Raw genomic sequence first — 18,719 nt, 5'->3', positions numbered from 1 at the left:
CCGAGGAGTTTAATGGCTGCACCTCAAAGAGCTTTCACAGGTACTTGTCAAAATGTTTATATTCAGCCTGAGTAAATGGCTGGTGTTCATCTCATCAAGCCTGGCTCCCCTCTGCACCTCTCCCTCAGCCCTGGAGCCGCTCCTGCTTGTGCTTGCTCCCTGTTTGACGCCTCCTCTGCCAGCCAAGTCCGCCTGAGAGCCCAACACCCTGGAGGAGGCCAGCCCGTGCTGCTGGGAGCTGGAGGGTGAAGGCCCAGGGCCTGGTTCCGCTCCAGGAGCAACAGCTGCCAGAGGCCCTGTCTGCCTGCCCAGGGCTGTACCGGTACAGCTGGGCCCCTGCAGCGCGTCTGGTGAAGACGCTCTATGCCGACAGGAGAGCCGTCCCGCTGGCATCATAAAAGCAGCCCCGCAAGCGGCAGCCGCTGTGCTGGCGGGAGCTCTCTGCGCACACGAGCTCTCGTGGCAGTGTGATGTATGTTGATCGGGGCGGGTTATACAACATAACCTGTAGTGGAGACGGAGCCTGAGAGGCCCATGAACAGGGTCTGCTCTTGGTAGCAAGTTCTGGCCCCACCGCCTCTCTCCTCACCCAGCCATGCTGCACCATGGGCCAGTGGTGGTTTGCAGAGAGCTGGCTGCTGGCTTCCCCACCCCTGCTCTGGCAGCAAATTGTATTACAAAGCTAAAAAACCGTTAAACGTTCCCCAGCATCCCTGCCACGGGCTCCCTGGGGGGGGGTGGGAGTGGGGGGTGTAAAAGCCAATGGGAGGGGAGCCGGGTCTGAGTGACAGCCAGGGGAAGGAGAGGTGGGATGCCCAGCTAGAAATGGGAGGGGAGCCGGGTCTGAGCTATGTGTGTCTGACTATGCCCATGCCAGGAAATCCCATATCCCCCTCCCCAGCAACGCCCCCAGTGCGGCTCAACCCTACTGTGTGAATGCTGGTGACCCCTCCCCTCCACCCCTGCAGCCTGGCCGGCTCCAGTACCTGTAGGCGGGAACTCGGGGGTTGGCAATCATGACCGATTCCAGGTGGAAGCGCCCATCCCCCAGGTACCTGTAACCGGGAGAGAAGAGCTCAGGGAGGCTGCTCAGGAGCCAGCTGACTCCAGTTTGGTTCAGCCCCGGTCTGACTGCCCAGTGCTGCTGCATCTGAGCGCTGGGTACAGGAGCCCACGCCGACCCCTGCTGCTCACAACAGGCACGGAACAGGTGAAGCAACTGACTCAGGGCTGGGTTCAGGCAGCCCAGCCCTCTGGGACTTGCAAACCAAGCCTGTGAGGCCACATGGGGACCCGTCGGCGCCAGTGGGCAGGGGAGAACCAGCCCACGCTGGCGTCAGTCAGAGAAACCTCCCTCCACACGTGCAGCCGGCTCCGCCCTGGCACGCATCACAGAAGGGCAGGCCACCCTCCTTTTGGCTGACTTATTAGTGGAGCTCATACAGCCCTCGGAGTGAGCAGGATGAGGAGTGTCCTGGGCCTTTACAGGGTGAACGCACTTGGCTGCTGCCTCCTTTGCTTTAACAGCCTCACCTGCAGACCATGAAAGACCAGAGGACGTGGCTCTGGGAGCCTGCGCGGGGGACGAGCTCCGGCGTCCCCGAGTTAAGGTCGGGGCTTTGCGCCTGCTTCCACTGGTGGGGAATGGTTTGCTGTGACTGTGCCAGGCCTCTCCATGTGTAACACACCCACCTGCACAGCAACGGGGCTGGCCCTCATCACAACTCCTGGCCCAGCCCATAGCTAGGTTCCAGGGGCCCGGCCAGCAGAGCTGCGGTGCTGTAACCCCGGAGTGTAGACGCAGCCTAAACCAAGGGCAGGGGTTTTCAGTCGCTGTAGGAACACCACCTGTCTGAGCACTGGCCGCCAGCTCAATGGATGCGTCCACACTGGGGCTTAGGTGCTCGGGGTGTGGATTCTTCACAGCCCTGAGTCACGTAGCTATGTTGACGTAAATTTTAATTGTAGACCAGGTCTCCAGAGGGTACAGACCCCAGCCATGCTAAGCTGCCCCCCCTTGTACACCCAGCAGCTGGCACCTGGGCACAAGGGAGACTGCAGCCCTGGGCACTGACCCGTCTCCTGGGTACCACAGGTAGGGAAATGAGTCCGGAGCGTATTTTAAACAACCCGATTTCCATTCCCACCACTCCACCTGGGGCTCTCCCTGCCAGCACATGCCACACCTGCTGCCTGGGTGAGCGCCCCCTGCTGGAGCTAGGAGAGGCCTCCATTCTCCACCCAAAAATGGATTCCTGCTGCTGGACCGGAGCAGAGAGGGTGAGTCAATGTGCACCTCGGAGTTGCTCAATAGCAACGTCTGGTTAGAGACATTTCTGCTTCCATTTCTAATCAGATTTCAAGTCAGCAATTACATTTCAAAGCCTTTCATTCAGCTGCCCTAATGGAGTGAGGGCCTGGAAAATGAATTCAGACGTAAAACTTGACTAGATTTTGCCCTTAATTGGAGAATGACATTTTGGAAGATCAAAGCTAATTTGTCTGCAAAAGTTAGCCCCAGAGACGGGGCTCAGTAAGAAAATGACACCTCAGAAAGGAGCCTGTGGAGTCGTGCAGGTACAACAGCCAGTGCCACAGCTGGGACTCACCTGCAGCAGCTGGACACCCACATCTGCAATGGAACAAGAGCCCACAACTGCGCCCGCTGGAATTTCTCTCCAGCACCAGGAGAGGGCAGGGCCAGGGAAGGGGGCTGGTCTTGAAAAGCCCCGGTCTACATGAACATGGCGTGGAGCCTGAATCCCCCTCCCCAAAGGGTGGGAGGGCGGGAAATTGGAAGGAAACACATTTAATACTGATCGAAGGAAACCCATGATTGACCTGTGGAACTCACTGCCACAAGACACGACGGGGAGCAGGAGCTCAGCAGGACTGCAGTAGGAATCAGGCATTTACATGGCTAGTTCCTTTAGGCAGAATGAGGATTTACTGGACAGCTCCGAACCCTCAAGCCAGGGCCTGAGACGCCCATTGGCTGAGGAGGTGTGGGGGACACCCCCTTATGCAGTGTGCCCCAGACTTTCCAAGGCCAAGCCCTCTTCAGGAAATGAAGCCAATCGCGTGTGTCCCCCCCATACCATGTGGTCATGCCACTCTTCAGCTGTCCCCTGGGGGGACGGTTCTTGTTGCCTCCTTTGGAGCCGGTGACTGGGCGGTGCCTGTGTGCCTCTCACCATGCTGTGTGTCCACAGAACCCACCAGAGCAGCCCCTGCTGTGCCACCCTGGTGCAATGTACCTAGTGCCGTGCCAGCCCGGAGTTAGGGCAGCTGCAGCACAGCGAGGCGGAGGGGCCTGTCACTCAGTCACAGGAGTTCTGGAGAAAACGTCTAATGGCTCTGAGCCGGCTCTGAGGCGTCAGATCCAAGAATGGGCATCAGGCGCTCCCGAGGCTCTGGGGAGAGAGCAGCAGAACAGAGTGGAGCCTGGGCCAGGCCGGGTAGGAAGAAGGGAGGCTGGGGCCCGCCAGAGGTGAATTTGAAAGGGGAAGAGCAGCAGGCCCAGCTTGGGCTCCTGCCAGACAGCAGTGTGGAATGACGGGGTGTGTGTGAGGGGTCCTCCCCACCCCACACGCCTGCACTGTCAGCAGGATCCCACGCACCGTGCACTGAAGGGCCAGCATCCCCCAGTGGGCTGGGGTGAGACACACCAAGCTGGCCTCCAGCAACATGTCTCCTGTTACACCCCAAGAGTCACCCCCCTCCAGCACAATGGGCCAACGACCCTGACTCAGGCCGTTCAAATCACTGGGCATGCTAACCCGAGCGGGTGGGTACCACCCTGTCCCACTTCAAGCTCCCAGGCGGGCTCAAGGGGCAGCGTGAGCTGTGGGTCACCTGTCCCACACACGGACCGCCCCCGAGGGCACGGCCAGCACAGCTCTGCCTGGGCTCCCCCTGGGTGGGGTCGTTTATTTATTTATTTTGCAGCTCACTGTATTCACAGTACATTAAGCATTTCCATTACCTAAAATAATTAGGTGATAGGAAGCGAAGTGCTCCCTCTAATTTGCTGTCCTTAAATAAAATTAATGGTGCTGTGATGTTGGGGCCTGGCCATTCGTCTTCTCCAATTATCTGCCCGCCTTTCCATCTATTATCTAGTCTGATCTATGACTCAATTATTCCTTCTGCGCTACAAGCACAAGCCACTCTGTGCGGAGCCTGTCAGGTGGGTCCTGTCTCCCCCAGGTCTGGAGCACGGGGACCCACCTCTGCCAGATCCCCCCCGGAGCACAGGCAATCCCGGGCTCCACCGAGGTTTCTGTCGCTCCCTCGACACGCATGGGGCTGTACAAATGGGGGAAGAGGCCTGCTCTATGCACAGGTTTTGTATTGCCTGACCTAGAGGACCTAAAACCACCCATCGTTGAAGTGTTGCTCAGCCCGTAGCTATTCCCAGCCCGCAGAGGGCAGAGCTAAGCAGAGAGCTGGACTGAAGGCAGAGGTGCGAGGGGGCCGTGACGGGCAAAAGGACAGAAAGGCAGAGGACATGACCCAGAGCATAGGGAAGCCAGGGCCCCCAGGGCAGACCCCCATTTCCAGGAGCTTTGGTCTGTGCCCCACAGCTGAGCGAAACCCTCTCCATGAGCCGGGCTGTGGCATCTCGTGGGCAGAATGGGTAGCACAGCCCAAAGGACAGCAGAGTCCCCCCTCCCTGCAGAGAGGTGCAGGACTGGAGTAGCCAGGAGCCCCCCGCACAGCCAGTGCCCTGCCCCACTCCCCACAGCACCCCCTGCTGGGAGAGGCCGGTGCTGCTGTAGCCAGGAGCTCTCCCCACAGCCCCCTGCCCTCCTCCCTACAGCGCCCCCTGCTGAAGGAGACCAGAGCAATATAAACAGAAAGGGGAAGTGTTTGCGATGAAGGAGTGCTATATAATCCCTGGTACTTACACAATGGCGTCTGTGTCTGGCCCCAGCCGGGGAGATGTGCAGCCCAGGATCTCGCCTGGCGAGAGTGGCTTGCACTGCGGGATGCTGACCTTGTACTCGGAGCGCAGCACCTGGGATGCCGCCTGTGGGGAAGAGACAAGGGGTCAGAGACCAAACGTGGAGGATGGGGCTTCAGGGTGGGCTGGGCTGAGAACAAACTGCCCCAGAGGCCGAGGGAGGTGGAGAGGGACGGAGCGGCAGAGGTCTGTGCTTGGAATACAGCCCCTGACTGACTGCACAGGGCAGCACAGGGCGTTCCCAGGCCGTCTCATCACACCTCCGCCCTCAGACTCTGTGTCCCTGGCCCCAACGCCTGGGCCTGGGCCAGCCCCCAGCAGCAGGCTCCCCCAGCCCAGGGCAAAGGAGAGGGCAGCGCATTCCGAGTGGATCCAGGGTACAGTCGAGGGGCCCTGGGATGGAGGGTGGGGTGTCTGGCAGAGGCGAGGTCTCCTCCAGGCAGGGCTGTGGCCGGCCAGAGCAGCGAGAACTCGCCTGGCCGAGTCAAGTGGCCCTGCCTCGGTGAGGGAACGTGAGCCAGACACTGGGAGCCACTAGCAGACGCATCAATTAAAATACAAGAGAAAATGTTTAATGCTTCAATGACCCCATGTTTAGACAGACACGGCTCAAGAGGCTCATTCATCTCTCCCGTCCTGCTGAGCTGGCCATTCACGAGGAGCAGCTAATCCACAGCCAGACCTGCCAGCGCCTGCTGCAGCTTCCCCTGCCACTGCCAGCGTCGCAGCAAAATGCCAAGTGCTCTGCTGCCGGCCCTGACATTTACAGGGCCGGCTCCTCGGGATGGGGGGCACGGTCATGAAACATTGATCAGAGTTCGCACAGAGCACTTGATCAACATTATGGCAGGAGAATATCATTGCAGCTACTCATTAGAGGGGAACTGGCGGCTCTGAGCAATCGCCAAGGCTGGAAAGAGAGATACCACTAGACACACAGGTGTGCACCCTGCACACACCCCCCGACAGGTGTGCACCCTGCCCAGCACCCACCGCACACCCACACACACACACCCACAGGTGTGCACCCTGCCCAGCACCCACCGCACACCCACACACCCACAGGTGTGCACCCTGCCCAGCACCCACCGCACACCCACACACCCACAGGTGTGCACCCTGCCCAGCACCCACCGCACACCCACACACACGTGTGCACCCTGCCCAGCAACTCGTGTGTCCCCCCCCACAGAGAGGTGTGCACCCTGCCCAGCACCCCCCCCCCACAGAGATGTGTGCACCCTGCCCAGCACCCCCCCACACAGAGAGGTGTGCACCCTGCCCAGCACCCCCCCACACACACACAGACACAGGCTCTGGCAGGCGCCCTGCCCTGCCGCATGCAGTGTTGTGCTCCGCAGCCCAGCCCGGAGGGGGCTGCAGCCCAGCGGGGGGGGGGGGGGGCGGGGGGGGGGGAGGGTGTCTCTGCACGCCCTGCAGTTTTAGGGCCCTTCGGGGTAAAATGGTTTGCAAAGAGCGAGTTCTTCCCCCTCCCCTCCCTTCATCCTGGTGCCGAGCCCATGGGCCCCAGCCTCAGCACAGGAGCCCCCACCCGCTGACACTGCAGAACCCAGGCGTGGAGGTCCCCACAACTGCCTGATTTCCAGGCTGAACATGGATCTTGATACAAATGCAACTGCCAAGGAGAGAGGCGTGCGAGTGAGCTGTTGATTGCGGGACGTTCACCGTCCCTGCTGTGCTCCTCATAAACCCACTCAGTCCCGTTGGCTCTGGGAGCCCAGGGTTTGCATGTACCAGGCAGTGCTCCAGTATTTTCTGGCATGGCTCCCTGAAGAGGACCCAGCATTGGAGCAGGGTGACCCGGAAGCCACCAGGCGCTGGCTCCGGGAAGTTGTTGCTTATCTGCATTCACAGGCACTGGGAGGCAGCTGCTTGCAGGGAATGAAAGAGCCCCCCGCCAGCAAGGCGGCATGGGGCTGGGGCTCCCATGCTGTTATTGCTGTGAGGCCCCACAGCCATCTCACCTGCAAAGCGGAGACAAACTGGATGGTGCTGACAAGAGCCAGGCAGGCGCCCTTGGGGAAGTTGAAGTGGATGGTCTCCACGAAGTGGGACGTGTCGATCTTGATATCCACAAACACATAGAGCATCTTCACCCCCTGCGTGGCGTCAATGGGAACTAGGGCCAAGGAGAGAGACGTGAGGTCAGCTGGCTAACCCCTGCACGGCCGGCTAGCAGAGCCTCCCTACTGCAGCACCTCCCAGCCCACGCACAGGAGAGGGGCTTGAGCCCAGCTGCTGAGCCGTCCTCCCGGGCCTGCGTGCAGCCGTTGTGTAAGGAGAGGGGCCGGCCGCCTCAGCGGCCCCACGCTGGATTGCCGAAGCCATCAGGCAGCCCCTGCCCCCATTTGCAGAGGCTCCCGGTGTTTCATGTCATCTATTTACACCGAGGAACGTTTCACAGGCAGGCAGGGCTCCGGGCCCAGTCGCAGAGCTCGCCAGGAGATGATGCGCGAGTCCCTCGGCCTGGCAGCGCCAGCCCGCCGTGGCCAGGTCAGGGCTTGTAGCACGCAGCTGGGACAGCACGGTGAGCTGCGTGCCGCAGGCAAAAGAGAGCGGCAGGCGGTCATTTCTCTCCGGGTAACAGCCACCCAGGGAACGGCAGATCTACCCTCCTTGCTAAGGAGCCCATGTCGCCACGATTGAGTGACGAATTAAAGAACCCGGGGTCCGCATTGACCCATAACGCCGCACTCCATGCCCATTTCAGGGCCGTTCACCTGAGCACAACTAAGTGCCAAATTACTCGCTCCTGGGGGGCTGTGGAGGGACTGCAGGCCCACAGAGGGAGTTGTGCCCTTGTCCTTCACAGAGCACGAGGCATGGCACAAAGGCCTGGGCACAAACGCCAGGGAGAGCTCGCTGTAACTGTAACCAGCCTGCTACCGGGCATCACCCGACCACAGGAGCTCTGCTCAGAACAGCCAGGGCAGCCGCCGGCCAATCGACGGGGAATGCAACCCGGGGCGAATGGCCAGAAGCTGCACTGCAGACAGCCCCGCTGGCTCCTCGCGGGGACCAGACCACTGCCTTGCCCTGCCCCTCCCCGCACCTCCAGGGCCTGAGGCCCGAGTGCCACCCTGAGGCCCAGGAAGTCAGTGCCGCAGCTGCAGCACAGGGAGGCGCAGCTCACGCCCCTCCGGTTCCCCTGCAGTCCCGCCACACCCTGCCTCAGGCTCCGGGGCAATCCCGCCATGGGCGGGCCCAGCACCAGCGGGGCTGGCAGCATCGCACAGGCCTGCACCATGTGAGCCACTGTGGGAGACACGGCACCTTGTGCCCTCCGGCTCCGGGGCTGCAGTCAGAACACCACAGGCCTCATCTTGCCACGCAGGGCCAGGCTGGGCCAGGATTTGGCTGGTAGCTCAGCAGAGGGTGAGCCCCTCCGCATCAGAGTGACCGCAGTGGCCCAGGTGGAGGTGCTGCCTTTCAGAGAGCTTGTAAAGGCCCCCAGCACTCTTCCCAAGTCGTGGCCATGCCTGGTACATGTGCGGGCTCTGGCACAGCCGCCCCAGCACCGGCCGGATCCGGCGGTGTTAGTCAGTCCCTTCCCTTCAGCTCTTGTGCAGAGCTGCTTGCCCAGGAAGAAGTGCTCCCTGCCAGCAGTGGCTGCATTTCCCGGAAAGGGCTGGTGACCTTCATCAGGAGAGCCCGGTGCATAAAGCAGCTCCCACCCATACTGGAGAGATGCCCCTGGAGGGATATTACTCTGGTCCCCCAAATGGGACCCAACCGGGGGTCCCTTCAGGCAGGCAGCAGCTTTGCGGGAGCTCCTGCTCCTGAGTGCTTCTCTTTTCGCCGTTCATTAATCTAGCAGCCGGGACAGACCAGGAGTTCTTATGTCCTCAGGCTATTGACCTGTCTCCCTCTGACCCTCGCTCCTATAGTGCAGTGATGGACATTGATAGCTGTGGCCACTCGCCTGGACGTGGGTTGGGACCCTCACTTTTCAACCCTGCAATATTCTATAAGAAATGTGGTTACTAAAAGTCATCTCCATGCCCTGTAAATTCACCCCCCAGGGAGGCTTCCCCATCTGGGGCCCATGATGCAGAGACAGATGACAGACCCACCCCTGGCAGGGTGCCTGGGCTGACCTGCATGAACTCCCACCGGTGGGGACTGGGCTCCAGAGCTGTCTGGGAGCAAGGGAGACGGTCCCAGGGAGCCAGAGGAGTCGGCACTGGGCTTAGAACTGGCTCCAGGACTCAGCCAGACCCCAGCTCCCATGGCACAGTGCCTGAGCCTCTGGACAGTACAGACAGGCCCCCCCATGCCCGCTGATGCCAAGGACATGCAGGGAGGGTGCTGGATGACTGATGCTGAAGTGCCCAATGGGCGGGGGTGCCCTGCTGTCCACTGTAAATGCCCAGGGAGTGTGTGTCCCATGAGCTCTTTGTGGTCAAGCACCTGGGTCACACAGCACGCCCCCAGGCAGGCAGGTGTGCTCTGGCCACGTCAGCAGGGACACAGTCAGGCCCCAGGCCAGTCTCAGTGGAGTAAGGGCCGCACAGCCCGCCCACCCCGAGCCAGGAGGTGGCCTCCTGCAGCCGGGCTGGGGGATGCCTTCGTCCGCCCCAGCCTTGCCCTGCCCTCCATTATCCGGGGCAACAATTCCACAGAGCCACCTTAAAACCCAAAGTGCCTTATTGTTATTTTTGGGCTGATTCCACCCTGGGTGGACTTCAAAGTTAGCAGCATCTGGGACAGCAGCGCAGTTTCCATGGCAACTGAATCCAGAGTACCCTTCCGCCTAGGGAGCACAGAGCCGCCTCCTTGCCTGCCCTTTAAACCAGCCCTTACGGCCCCGCTGCCACCAGACCAGGGCTTGCACGGGCCCCAGAGCAGGGCAGCCCCAGCCAGACCTGCCTCTTCTGCTCCCCTAGACCTCCTTCAGCCCCTCCCTCCCCTCCCTTCTGCTCTGGCTTCCACGAGACCCCCCGGCCCCTGCTCACAAGCACAGCACCTCCCACTCCTCTCCCCAGTGCCTGGGACCGAGGGAGCCCCGCTGCACGTGGAGCCTCCCGTACCAGTGCCTCTGGAGACGGAGAATGGGCACATGACAGGGACTCAGGGTTCTAATCCTGCCCGAGCCCCGGCCCTTCCCCCTCGTCCCCTGGGGAGAGCACTGACCTGCCTGCCGGGCCGGGGAGGGGTCACTGATCAATGTGCATCAAGCCGTGCAGGGAAGGGGGCGGGAGCACCAGGGTCAGGCCGCGGGTGAATTTCTACCCCAGTCCCTGTCCTGGACCAAGGCACTGCAGGCCCAGTGGTCTCACTGTTCCAGAGCCTGAACACCCCGTGCCCCAGGAGCGGGACAGGGCTGGCAGAGCGTCCCCCCCGCACAGGTGTGGGGAAGCTCCCCCTTCCCCCCAAGCAGGAAGTGAGAGGGCGTTTTCTGAGCAGCAGCCGGAGGGCCCCGGGTGCCAAGCACAGCTCCTCGGGGACAGGGCAGGGCTGACCAGAGGCTTCCTTTGTCTGCCATGCAGCCTTCACCTCATGCCTGGGCATTCAGTATCTGAAGAACCCGCCCAGGCCCATGTGTCTGGCACATGCAGCAGGGAACAGCGCTGCAGGGCTGGCTCAGACCTCGGGAACCGGCCGGGGATCACTGCTGTGCTGAGACTCTGTGACAGGAGAGTGGCTGTGATGCCATCACGCCAGGGACTGCCCTGGGGCATGCAGCCCCCTCACCAGGACCACTGTTAATGGCAGCAGCAGGAGGGGACTGGTCTGCTCAGACCGTGTGCTGCACCATGGAAGCCAAGCACCGGAGAGGCAAAGGCCACCATGAGCAGGGAGCGTGAGGCCGGCAACAGGCTGGGGGGCAAAGAGAGCTAGATGTGGGGAGGGGGACTGACCGGGCAATGCTGTCTCCAAGGGGTCCCTGTGCCATGGAGGGCAGAAGCCCAGGAGGGAGGCGTGACCCCCTCTCTCTCCCTCCCCTGGGAGGCGTTTGGATCCCATTGGGGGGCCATATCCACTCTCCCCAACTCGAGAGAAAGTGACAGGAGCCTCCCGCTGGTGCTGGTCCAGAAGAGGCTACGGCAAATGTCTCCATGTGAGTGGTACCGGTGTTTTCCAGCTGGGAACTCCTCCCCTCGGCATGCCTGGCTGGTTCGGGCCCCTCCACCAGCCCCTGGAGCACACAGCGCTGCTTGCAGCTCAGCTGGGCAGAGCTGGCCATCTTGTTCACAGAATCTGCCTGTCGGGCAGCAACCACCTCCCCACAGAGCGGGAGCCCCAGTTCAATACATGGCCAGAGGGAGCTCACAAGCTGGCCAAGTGCCCCCAAGGGCACAGCACAGCCTCCTGGCAGGCACCACAGCCCAGTGCCCATGGGAGCAAACGACAGACAGCCACAGCTCGGACCTGCAAGTCTGGGCTCCCCACAGGGCCCCAGCAGCCTGGGGGCCCCGCACACAGCAGGGTTTGCAGCCATGCTGCAGCCCACTGGCAAGGCCAGACAGGGCTGAGCAGGCTGAGGCTCCGGAGGAGCCCAGAGAATCCAGGCTGCCATTCGCCCCTCCTAAGGCTCAGGAGTGGGTGAGGCAGGCAACCCGCCCTCCACGCTCCCCAACCCAGGTGGCCTGAGGGCGCAGCGGGGATGATGTCTCGTCCCTGGGCTGCTGCAGGAGGAGCTGCTGGGGAGCCAGCACCCTGATGCTTGTCCACACGGATGCCGCGGTGCATGCTAAGGACGGACCCCTCACCGTCCTAACGCCTCCTGGACACACCAGCCTGGCTGCTGCGGCACAGGGCTCGAGAGAGAACCTGAGACACGATCGTCATTGCCAGCACTGCACTCGCAGGCATCTACACAGCGCCTGCCAGGCCCCCATGGCCCGGCTTTGCCAGGCATCGGCACAGCCTCTGAGCCAGAGGGCCCCAGCCGCAGAGCAGGGGCAGTGGAGAGCAGCAGGGAGCAGCAAAGGTTCCTCCCATGCAGCCTGAACCGCGTCCATCAATTGCGCGTCCAGAGAACAGGGAGCTTGGGTGGCTGAACAGACAACAAAGCCGCTCTGGGCCAGAGCAGAGAGATTCCCTCTTCAGGAGATTATGGACTCTCCACTAAGCCTGGGACTGGCTCCAAGTGGGGCTGGGAGGGATCGGCATGGGGATTGGGGGTCAGGGGCTGGGGGGAGATCGGCCTGGGGACTGGGGTTTGGGAAGTGTGTGTGTGTGCGGGGGGATCGGACTGGGGTTTGGTAGGGTTGGGGGACAGGGTCGCCTGGGGACTGGGGTTTGGGAGGGTTGGGTGGGGATTGGCCTGGGGATTGGGGGATTGGCTTGGGGTTTGGGAGGGTTGGGGCGAGATAGGCCTGGGGTTTGGGAGGGTTGGACGGGGATCGGGCCTGGGGGGGATCGGCCTGGGGTTTCGGAGGGTTGGACGGGGATCGACCTGGGGACTGGGGGTCAGGCCTGGGGGGGGATCGGCCTGGGGCCTGGGGTTTGGGAAGGTTGGGGGAGATCAGCCTGGGGCCTGGGATTCAGTGGCGGGAAGGCTGGTCTGTTTTACACTGGCTTTTCCCTCTGTATTGACCCTGAACACTCCCAGGCACCAGACACCCCAGATCCCCCTTTACTGGAGCCAGAGCCCCGGTCTCCGCTGGCAGGGTCCGTACCCAGGCAGCTGTGTCCATAGTGCACCATGAAGTCGGCCCCAAGGGCCCTGGCCGTGAAGTCATCCACACAGCACGCACCATAGGTCACGTCTCCCATCACCACCACCTCGGCACCGGTGAACCTGTGGGAAGGCAGAAGGGGGAGGTTAGCACTGGGCTAGTGACAGGGAGAGGGACACCAGGCGGCCCGGGGCTCTACTGCCACGGGAGTTCTCACTGCGGGGGAGGTCAAACAGGCTGCTTGCCCAGGACCAAAACCTCCTGCCCTTGCCTCGGGGCTGGAGCGATACCCGCCTGGCTGGAGGCTCGTTCTCAGCCTAGTCCGATTGCAGAGCCACCCAGCCTCATCGAGCCACAGGAAACCACAAATGTGTGCCATGGCCTGTCCGTTAACTCCACTGCCCCGGCTTGGCGCGCGGACCCTCCCCACAGGGCACAGGGAGCCACTCCCCTCTGCCCCGAGCCAAGGAGCAGAGCAACAGCAGGATGAGAAAGGGCCCCCCCCGACCCCAGCACTGGGCTCCGGGCAGCAGGATGGGGAGGGGCTCAGGCACTTGGGGCCACGCAAGGGGAGCTGGGGTCAGGTGCTAAGGCGTGAGTGTTGCGTGTTGCACGCCCCAGAGGTCTGGGCCCACAGGAGCATCGGAGCCCAGTAGACCCTAGCAGAGCCTGCTCCAGGCGAGCGTCTCCCCATGGCCATTCCCTGACCGGCATTGCTGTCTCCGATCCCCCAGTGCAAGGCAGCACAGCAGGGCAGGGCGTGCCAGGCTCCCACATGTCCTGCCATGCAGTGCAGCTGCTGCAATCCCGCCCCAGCTGGGGACAGGACAGGCACCAGCTACTCCCCGAGACGGCACCATGATCACACTGGAGAGAGGTAATCCGCCCCTTCAACTGGGTAAATCTGTTTGCAATTCAGGGGATTATCTGCTCATCAGACATTACCCAACGTACCAGGAGGGGGAGAGGGGCAAGGCGCTGTCAGTCTCCCGCCAGCATATCCTGGGGACACGCGAGCCTCCTGCATGCTGAGCAAGAGCCAAGCAGCGCCCAGGGTGAGCCCAAGTGGGAAATGACAGACCCCCATTCACGTGGGAGAGCTGCTCCCAGGCTCCAAGCCCTGGCCCCCTCTATCCCTTCCCGACAGCGCTCCAGCCAGGCCACAGCCCCATTTGGAGCAGGGGCTCAGATTTGATCAAGCCCATGTGTCTGAGGGAGCAGCGCTGGCTTCACCTCTGCATGGTGTCACGGAGCCCCGGGCGATGCTCTGGAACTGCTCCCTACGAAGCCAGGCAGGACTCTGGGGAAGTCTCCTTTCTGTGAGCAGCCTGTCTGCAGGACACACAGCTCACACAGCTTCCACCTTCCTGGGTCTGACCTCGGAGCATTCAGCATCCTCTGCCCCTCCGTGCACTTCCCACAGCGAGTCCGCTCAGGCGGGGTCCCGGGGAAGCCAGAGGGTCCTGCACCCCAACTCCGCAGTCAGACGTGACTCTCAGCCAGCCAGTAAAACAGAAGGTTTATTAGATGACAGGAACATGGTCTAACACAGAGCTTGTTGGTGCAGAGAACAGGACCCCTCAGCTGGGTCCATTTTGGGGGGCAGTGAGTCAGACAACCACGTCTGCACTTCACTCCATGTCCCAGCCAGCCCCAAACTGAAACTCTCTCCAGCCCCTCCTCCTCCTCTGGGCTTTGTCCCTTTCCCGGGCCAGGAGGGCACCTGATTCCTTTGTTCTCCAACCCTTTAGCTCTCACCTGGCAGAGGGGAAGGGCCAGGCCATCAGTGGCCAGGAAACAGGGTGTCGGCCATTCTCTGTGTCCAGACCCCTGCACACACCTGCCCTCTAGGGCTCTGCAACGATCACACACCCTTACCCCACCACCTAGAGACTTAAGAACTTCATAGGGGAAACTGAGGCACCCCCACACTATTCAGAGGAAACATTAAGAACAGTCCCACTTCGTCACATCTCTCCCCCCTTCGAGACTGAACTGAGTGGGGTCACTTTAGCTGGTGACCTGGGGAAGTTCGAAGCCACCAATGTTCCCATGGATGCCCCAGCATCTCTCCCATTCCTCGGTGGGAGTTACACCAGGCCCTTCCAGTTTCACGCCCTCCCTTAGGTCGGGGGTGGTTGATAGCACTCGCAGGCCGCATGTGGGAAGGTTTATGCGGCCCGTGCCCTTTTGCCACTCCAAAACTCCTGGGGGTCAAATTGGGATCGAGTCTTCTCCCTGTGCTCCAGTCTGGAGGCCTGCAATTCGGGCTCTCTTGGTTAAGAGCCCCCCTCTTGACCTGGGCCACATACTGTTCACTTACAGGTTTCAGAGTAGCAGCCGTGTTAGTCTGTATTCGCAAAAAGAAAAGGAGGACTTGTGGCACCTTCGAGACTAACCAATTTATTTGAGCATAAGCTTTCGTGAGCTACAGCTCACTTCATCGGATGCATACTGTGGAAAGTATAGAAGATCTTTTTATACACACAAAGCATGAAAAAATGGGTGTTTACCACTACAAAAGGTTTTCTCTCCCCCTACCCCACTCTCCTGCTGGTAATAGCTTATCTAAAGTGATCACTCTCCTTACAATGCGTATGATAATCAAGTTGGGCCATTTCCACACAAATCCAGGTTTCTCCCCCCCCACACACAAACCCACTCTCCTGTTGGTAACAGCTTATCTAAAGTGATCACTCTCCTTACAGTGTGTATGATAATCAAGGTGGGCCATTTCCAGCAAAAATCCAGGGTTTAACAAGAACGTCTGGGGGGGGGGGGGGGGTAGGAAAAAACAAGGGGAAATAGGTTACCTTGCATAATGACTTAGCCACTCCCAGTCTCTATTCAAGCCTAAGTTAATTGTATCCAATTTGCAAATGAATTCCAATTCTATTTTTCCAATTCCAATTCCAAAACTATTTTACATTTGGGGACAAGGTATACCTTCAAATCAGCGGCACTGCTATGGGTACCCGCACGGCCCCACAGTATGCCAACATTTTTATGGCTGATTTAGAACAACGCTTCCTCAGCTCTCGTCCCCTAACGCCCCTACTCTACTTGCGCTATATGGATGACATCTTCATCATCTGGACCCATGGAAAAGAAGCCCTTGAGGAATTCCACCATGATTTCAACAATTTCCATCCCACCATCAACCTCAGCCTCGTCCAGTCCACACAAGAGATCCACTTCCTGGACACTACAGTGCTAATAAATGATGGTCACATAACCACCACCCTATACCGGAAACCTACTGACCGCTATTCCTACCTACATGCCTCCAGCTTTCATCCTGACCACACCACATGATCCATCGTCTACAGCCAAGCTCTGCGATACAACCGCATTTGCTCCAACCCCTCAGACAGAGACAAACACCTACAAGATCTCTATCAAGCATTCTTACAACTACAATACCCACCTGCGGAAGGGAAGAAACAGACTGACAGAGCCAGAAGAGTTCCCAGAAGTCACCAACTACAGGACAGGCCTAACAAAGAAAATAACAGAACGCCACTAGCCGTCAGCTTCAGCCCCCAACTAAAACCCCTCCAACGCATCATCAAGGATCTACAACCTATCCTGAAGGATGACCCAACACTCTCACAAATCTTGGGAGACAGGCCAGTCCTTGCCTACAGACAGCCCCCCAACCTGAAGCAAATACTCACCAGCAACCACACACCACACAACAGAACCACTAACCCAGGAACCTATCCTTGCAACAAAGCCCGTTGCCAACTGTGCCCACATATCTATTCAGGGGACACCATCACAGGGCCTAATAACATCAGCCACACTATCAGAGGCTCGTTCACCTGCACATCCACCAATGTGATATATGCCATCATGTGCCAGCAATGCCCCTCTGCCATGTACATTGGTCAAACTGGACAGTCTCTACGTAAAAGAATAAATGGACACAAATCAGACATCAAGAATTATAACATTCATAAACCAGTCGGAGAACACTTCAATCTCTCTGGTCACGCGATTACAGACATGAAAGTTGCGCTATTATAACAGAAAAACTTCAAAACCAGATTCCAGCAAGAGACTGCTGAATTGGAATTCATTTGCAAATTGGATACAATTAACTTAGGCTTGAATAGAGACTTGCTAAGTCATTATGCAAGGTAACCTATTTCCCCTTGTTTTTTCCTACCCCCCACCCCCACCCCAGATGTTCTTGTTAAACCCTGGATTTTTGCTGGAAATGGCCCACCTTGATTATCATACGCATTGTAAGGAGAGTGATCACTTTAGATAAGCTATTACCAACAGGAGAGTGGGGTGGGGGGGAGAGAAAACCTTTTGTAGTGGTAAACACCCATTTTTTCATGCTTTGTGTGTATAAAAAGATCTTCTATACTTTCCACAGTATGCATCCGATGAAGTGAGCTGTAGCTCACGAAAGCTTATGCTCAAATAAATTGGTTAGTCTCTAAGGTGCCACAAGTACTCCTTTTCTTTTTGTTCACTTACAGAATCAGCATGGAGACATCCCTTTCTCAACAACCTTGTCTACCCAACAAGCTGGCCAAACACAGCCACTTGGTTATCGGACTGTTTAACTTTCTTAACAGCCTTCACTCCATCTGAGACTTTCTCAAAGCTATCCACGCTGGATCCTTCAACAGGAAAGTCAGTGGATCCATTCACAACAGAAAATTTCTGGCTGTTAAGATCTGAAACTTTCTTGATCAAATCACTTTCACACCCTTCAGTTGCAGTAAACTGGTTGTAAAGACTCCATGAGGATTCCTTTCTCCAGGGGCTTTTCCATGCAACAATTCACCCTTCACAGAAATTCTGCCCTTACCCTCTTCACCTAGGGCTTGCTCTAGAGGAACACTTTCCTGAGCAACAACAGACTCTTTCTGGGTCTCACTTACATCCAGAATTACCTTTGGCCCATCAGGCGGATTCCTACACCATCCCCTTTCAGGCAAACTTACAGACTTCCTAGATAAAAGGTCAGAAGCATTCTCCTTCCCTTTGCCACACACAAGTTCAGGAATCTTTTCCTTCTTGCTACAGGTTTCCACACCCTCAGTAGGTAACACAATCACACACCTTCATCCTCTCCTTGTGCCCTGGCAAGGATCTCACCCTGATCAGACAGAGTTGCGACACCCTTTCCCAACAACACACTAGCAACAGGCAAAATACAAGCACCAGAACTGTCTGGTCTCTGGGATTTTACATAGACACTAACTGGATGCGACCTAGTTACAGGGCCATTCTCCCGAGCAGACACAAACTTAGGGCCATTCCCGTCCTGGGCTTTAGCTGAATCCAGAACCAGCTCTGAGACAACTGCACTCAACCCTCAACCGTCACAGGCTGAAAGGCCCCTTCTGTCTGCTCCACAGACAAAGAAGAGCCGGACACACTTTCTCCTTTACCAGACACACAGCTTGGGATCTCATTCCCCTGGTCCCAGCACACAAGGCTGTTCACAGACAACTGCCAGGGTAGCTCCCTCCATTGGCAAGTCAATACCCCTGACAGACACAGGCACGTTTCCTTCACTGTCACAATTCTCCACGCAGCTAACAGGTAAGGTCCAGGGACACTCATCTTCCACTCTCCTCGCCTTCCCACCCTGCTGACTAGACACAGCCATCAGCTCACAAGGCTGCCTAGGCCCATCCAGACTTTCCTTACCAAGCACCTTGCCACTCCCAACAGATCCCCTGCCCTGCCTGTGTCTCCCCCACTCAGCTGGGGTCTCAGCTCCCACTGTGCTCAGCGCTGCCCTTGCTGTCCCAGTGGGGGCAGGCAGTGAGGAGAGCAGCAAGCTCGCTGCATCAGAGCCAGCGTGAGACCCCGGTGTGCAAGGGGGCGGGGAGCATCTCTCTGTCCCACCCAGCCCCAGGGGTCTGGTTACAGGCAGGCAGGTACCCTGAGCCTAGCAGCTCCTCCCCGCTGCCAGCCAGGTCATCTGCATTTTCACTGACCATTTCCCTCTCCGCTGATTGGTTCCCTGGATTCAAATTCAAACCCTTGGCAGTTACAGGAGCAGGGCCCGGATCCTGTCCCAAAGAGTCACCCCACAACAGGGTCTCACAGCCGATATCCTGGAGAACCCCAACGAC

General features: G+C 59.0%; 1 protein-coding gene across 5 annotated transcripts in view; it reads right to left on the bottom strand.

Annotated features, from left to right (window-relative positions):
- The window catches only part of DPH1 (diphthamide biosynthesis 1), a 62,207-nt gene that overhangs the window by 9,960 nt on the left and 33,528 nt on the right, over nt 1-18,719 (bottom strand). For all 5 annotated transcript variants that reach the window (XM_074974634.1, XM_074974637.1, XM_074974636.1 and 2 more), the window contains 4 exons: nt 12,613-12,734; nt 6,952-7,106; nt 4,911-5,032; nt 987-1,055 (listed from right to left, as the gene is read on the bottom strand). In XM_074974634.1, the coding sequence (XP_074830735.1) occupies nt 987-1,055; nt 4,911-5,032; nt 6,952-7,106; nt 12,613-12,734 (468 nt within the window). The remainder of the gene's footprint in view (nt 1-986; nt 1,056-4,910; nt 5,033-6,951; nt 7,107-12,612; nt 12,735-18,719) is intronic.

Source organism: Natator depressus, chromosome 17, assembly GCF_965152275.1.
Source record: "Natator depressus isolate rNatDep1 chromosome 17, rNatDep2.hap1, whole genome shotgun sequence".
Classification (NCBI taxonomy): domain Eukaryota; kingdom Metazoa; phylum Chordata; order Testudines; family Cheloniidae; genus Natator; species Natator depressus.
This window is presented reverse-complemented; position numbering and strand designations above follow the sequence as displayed.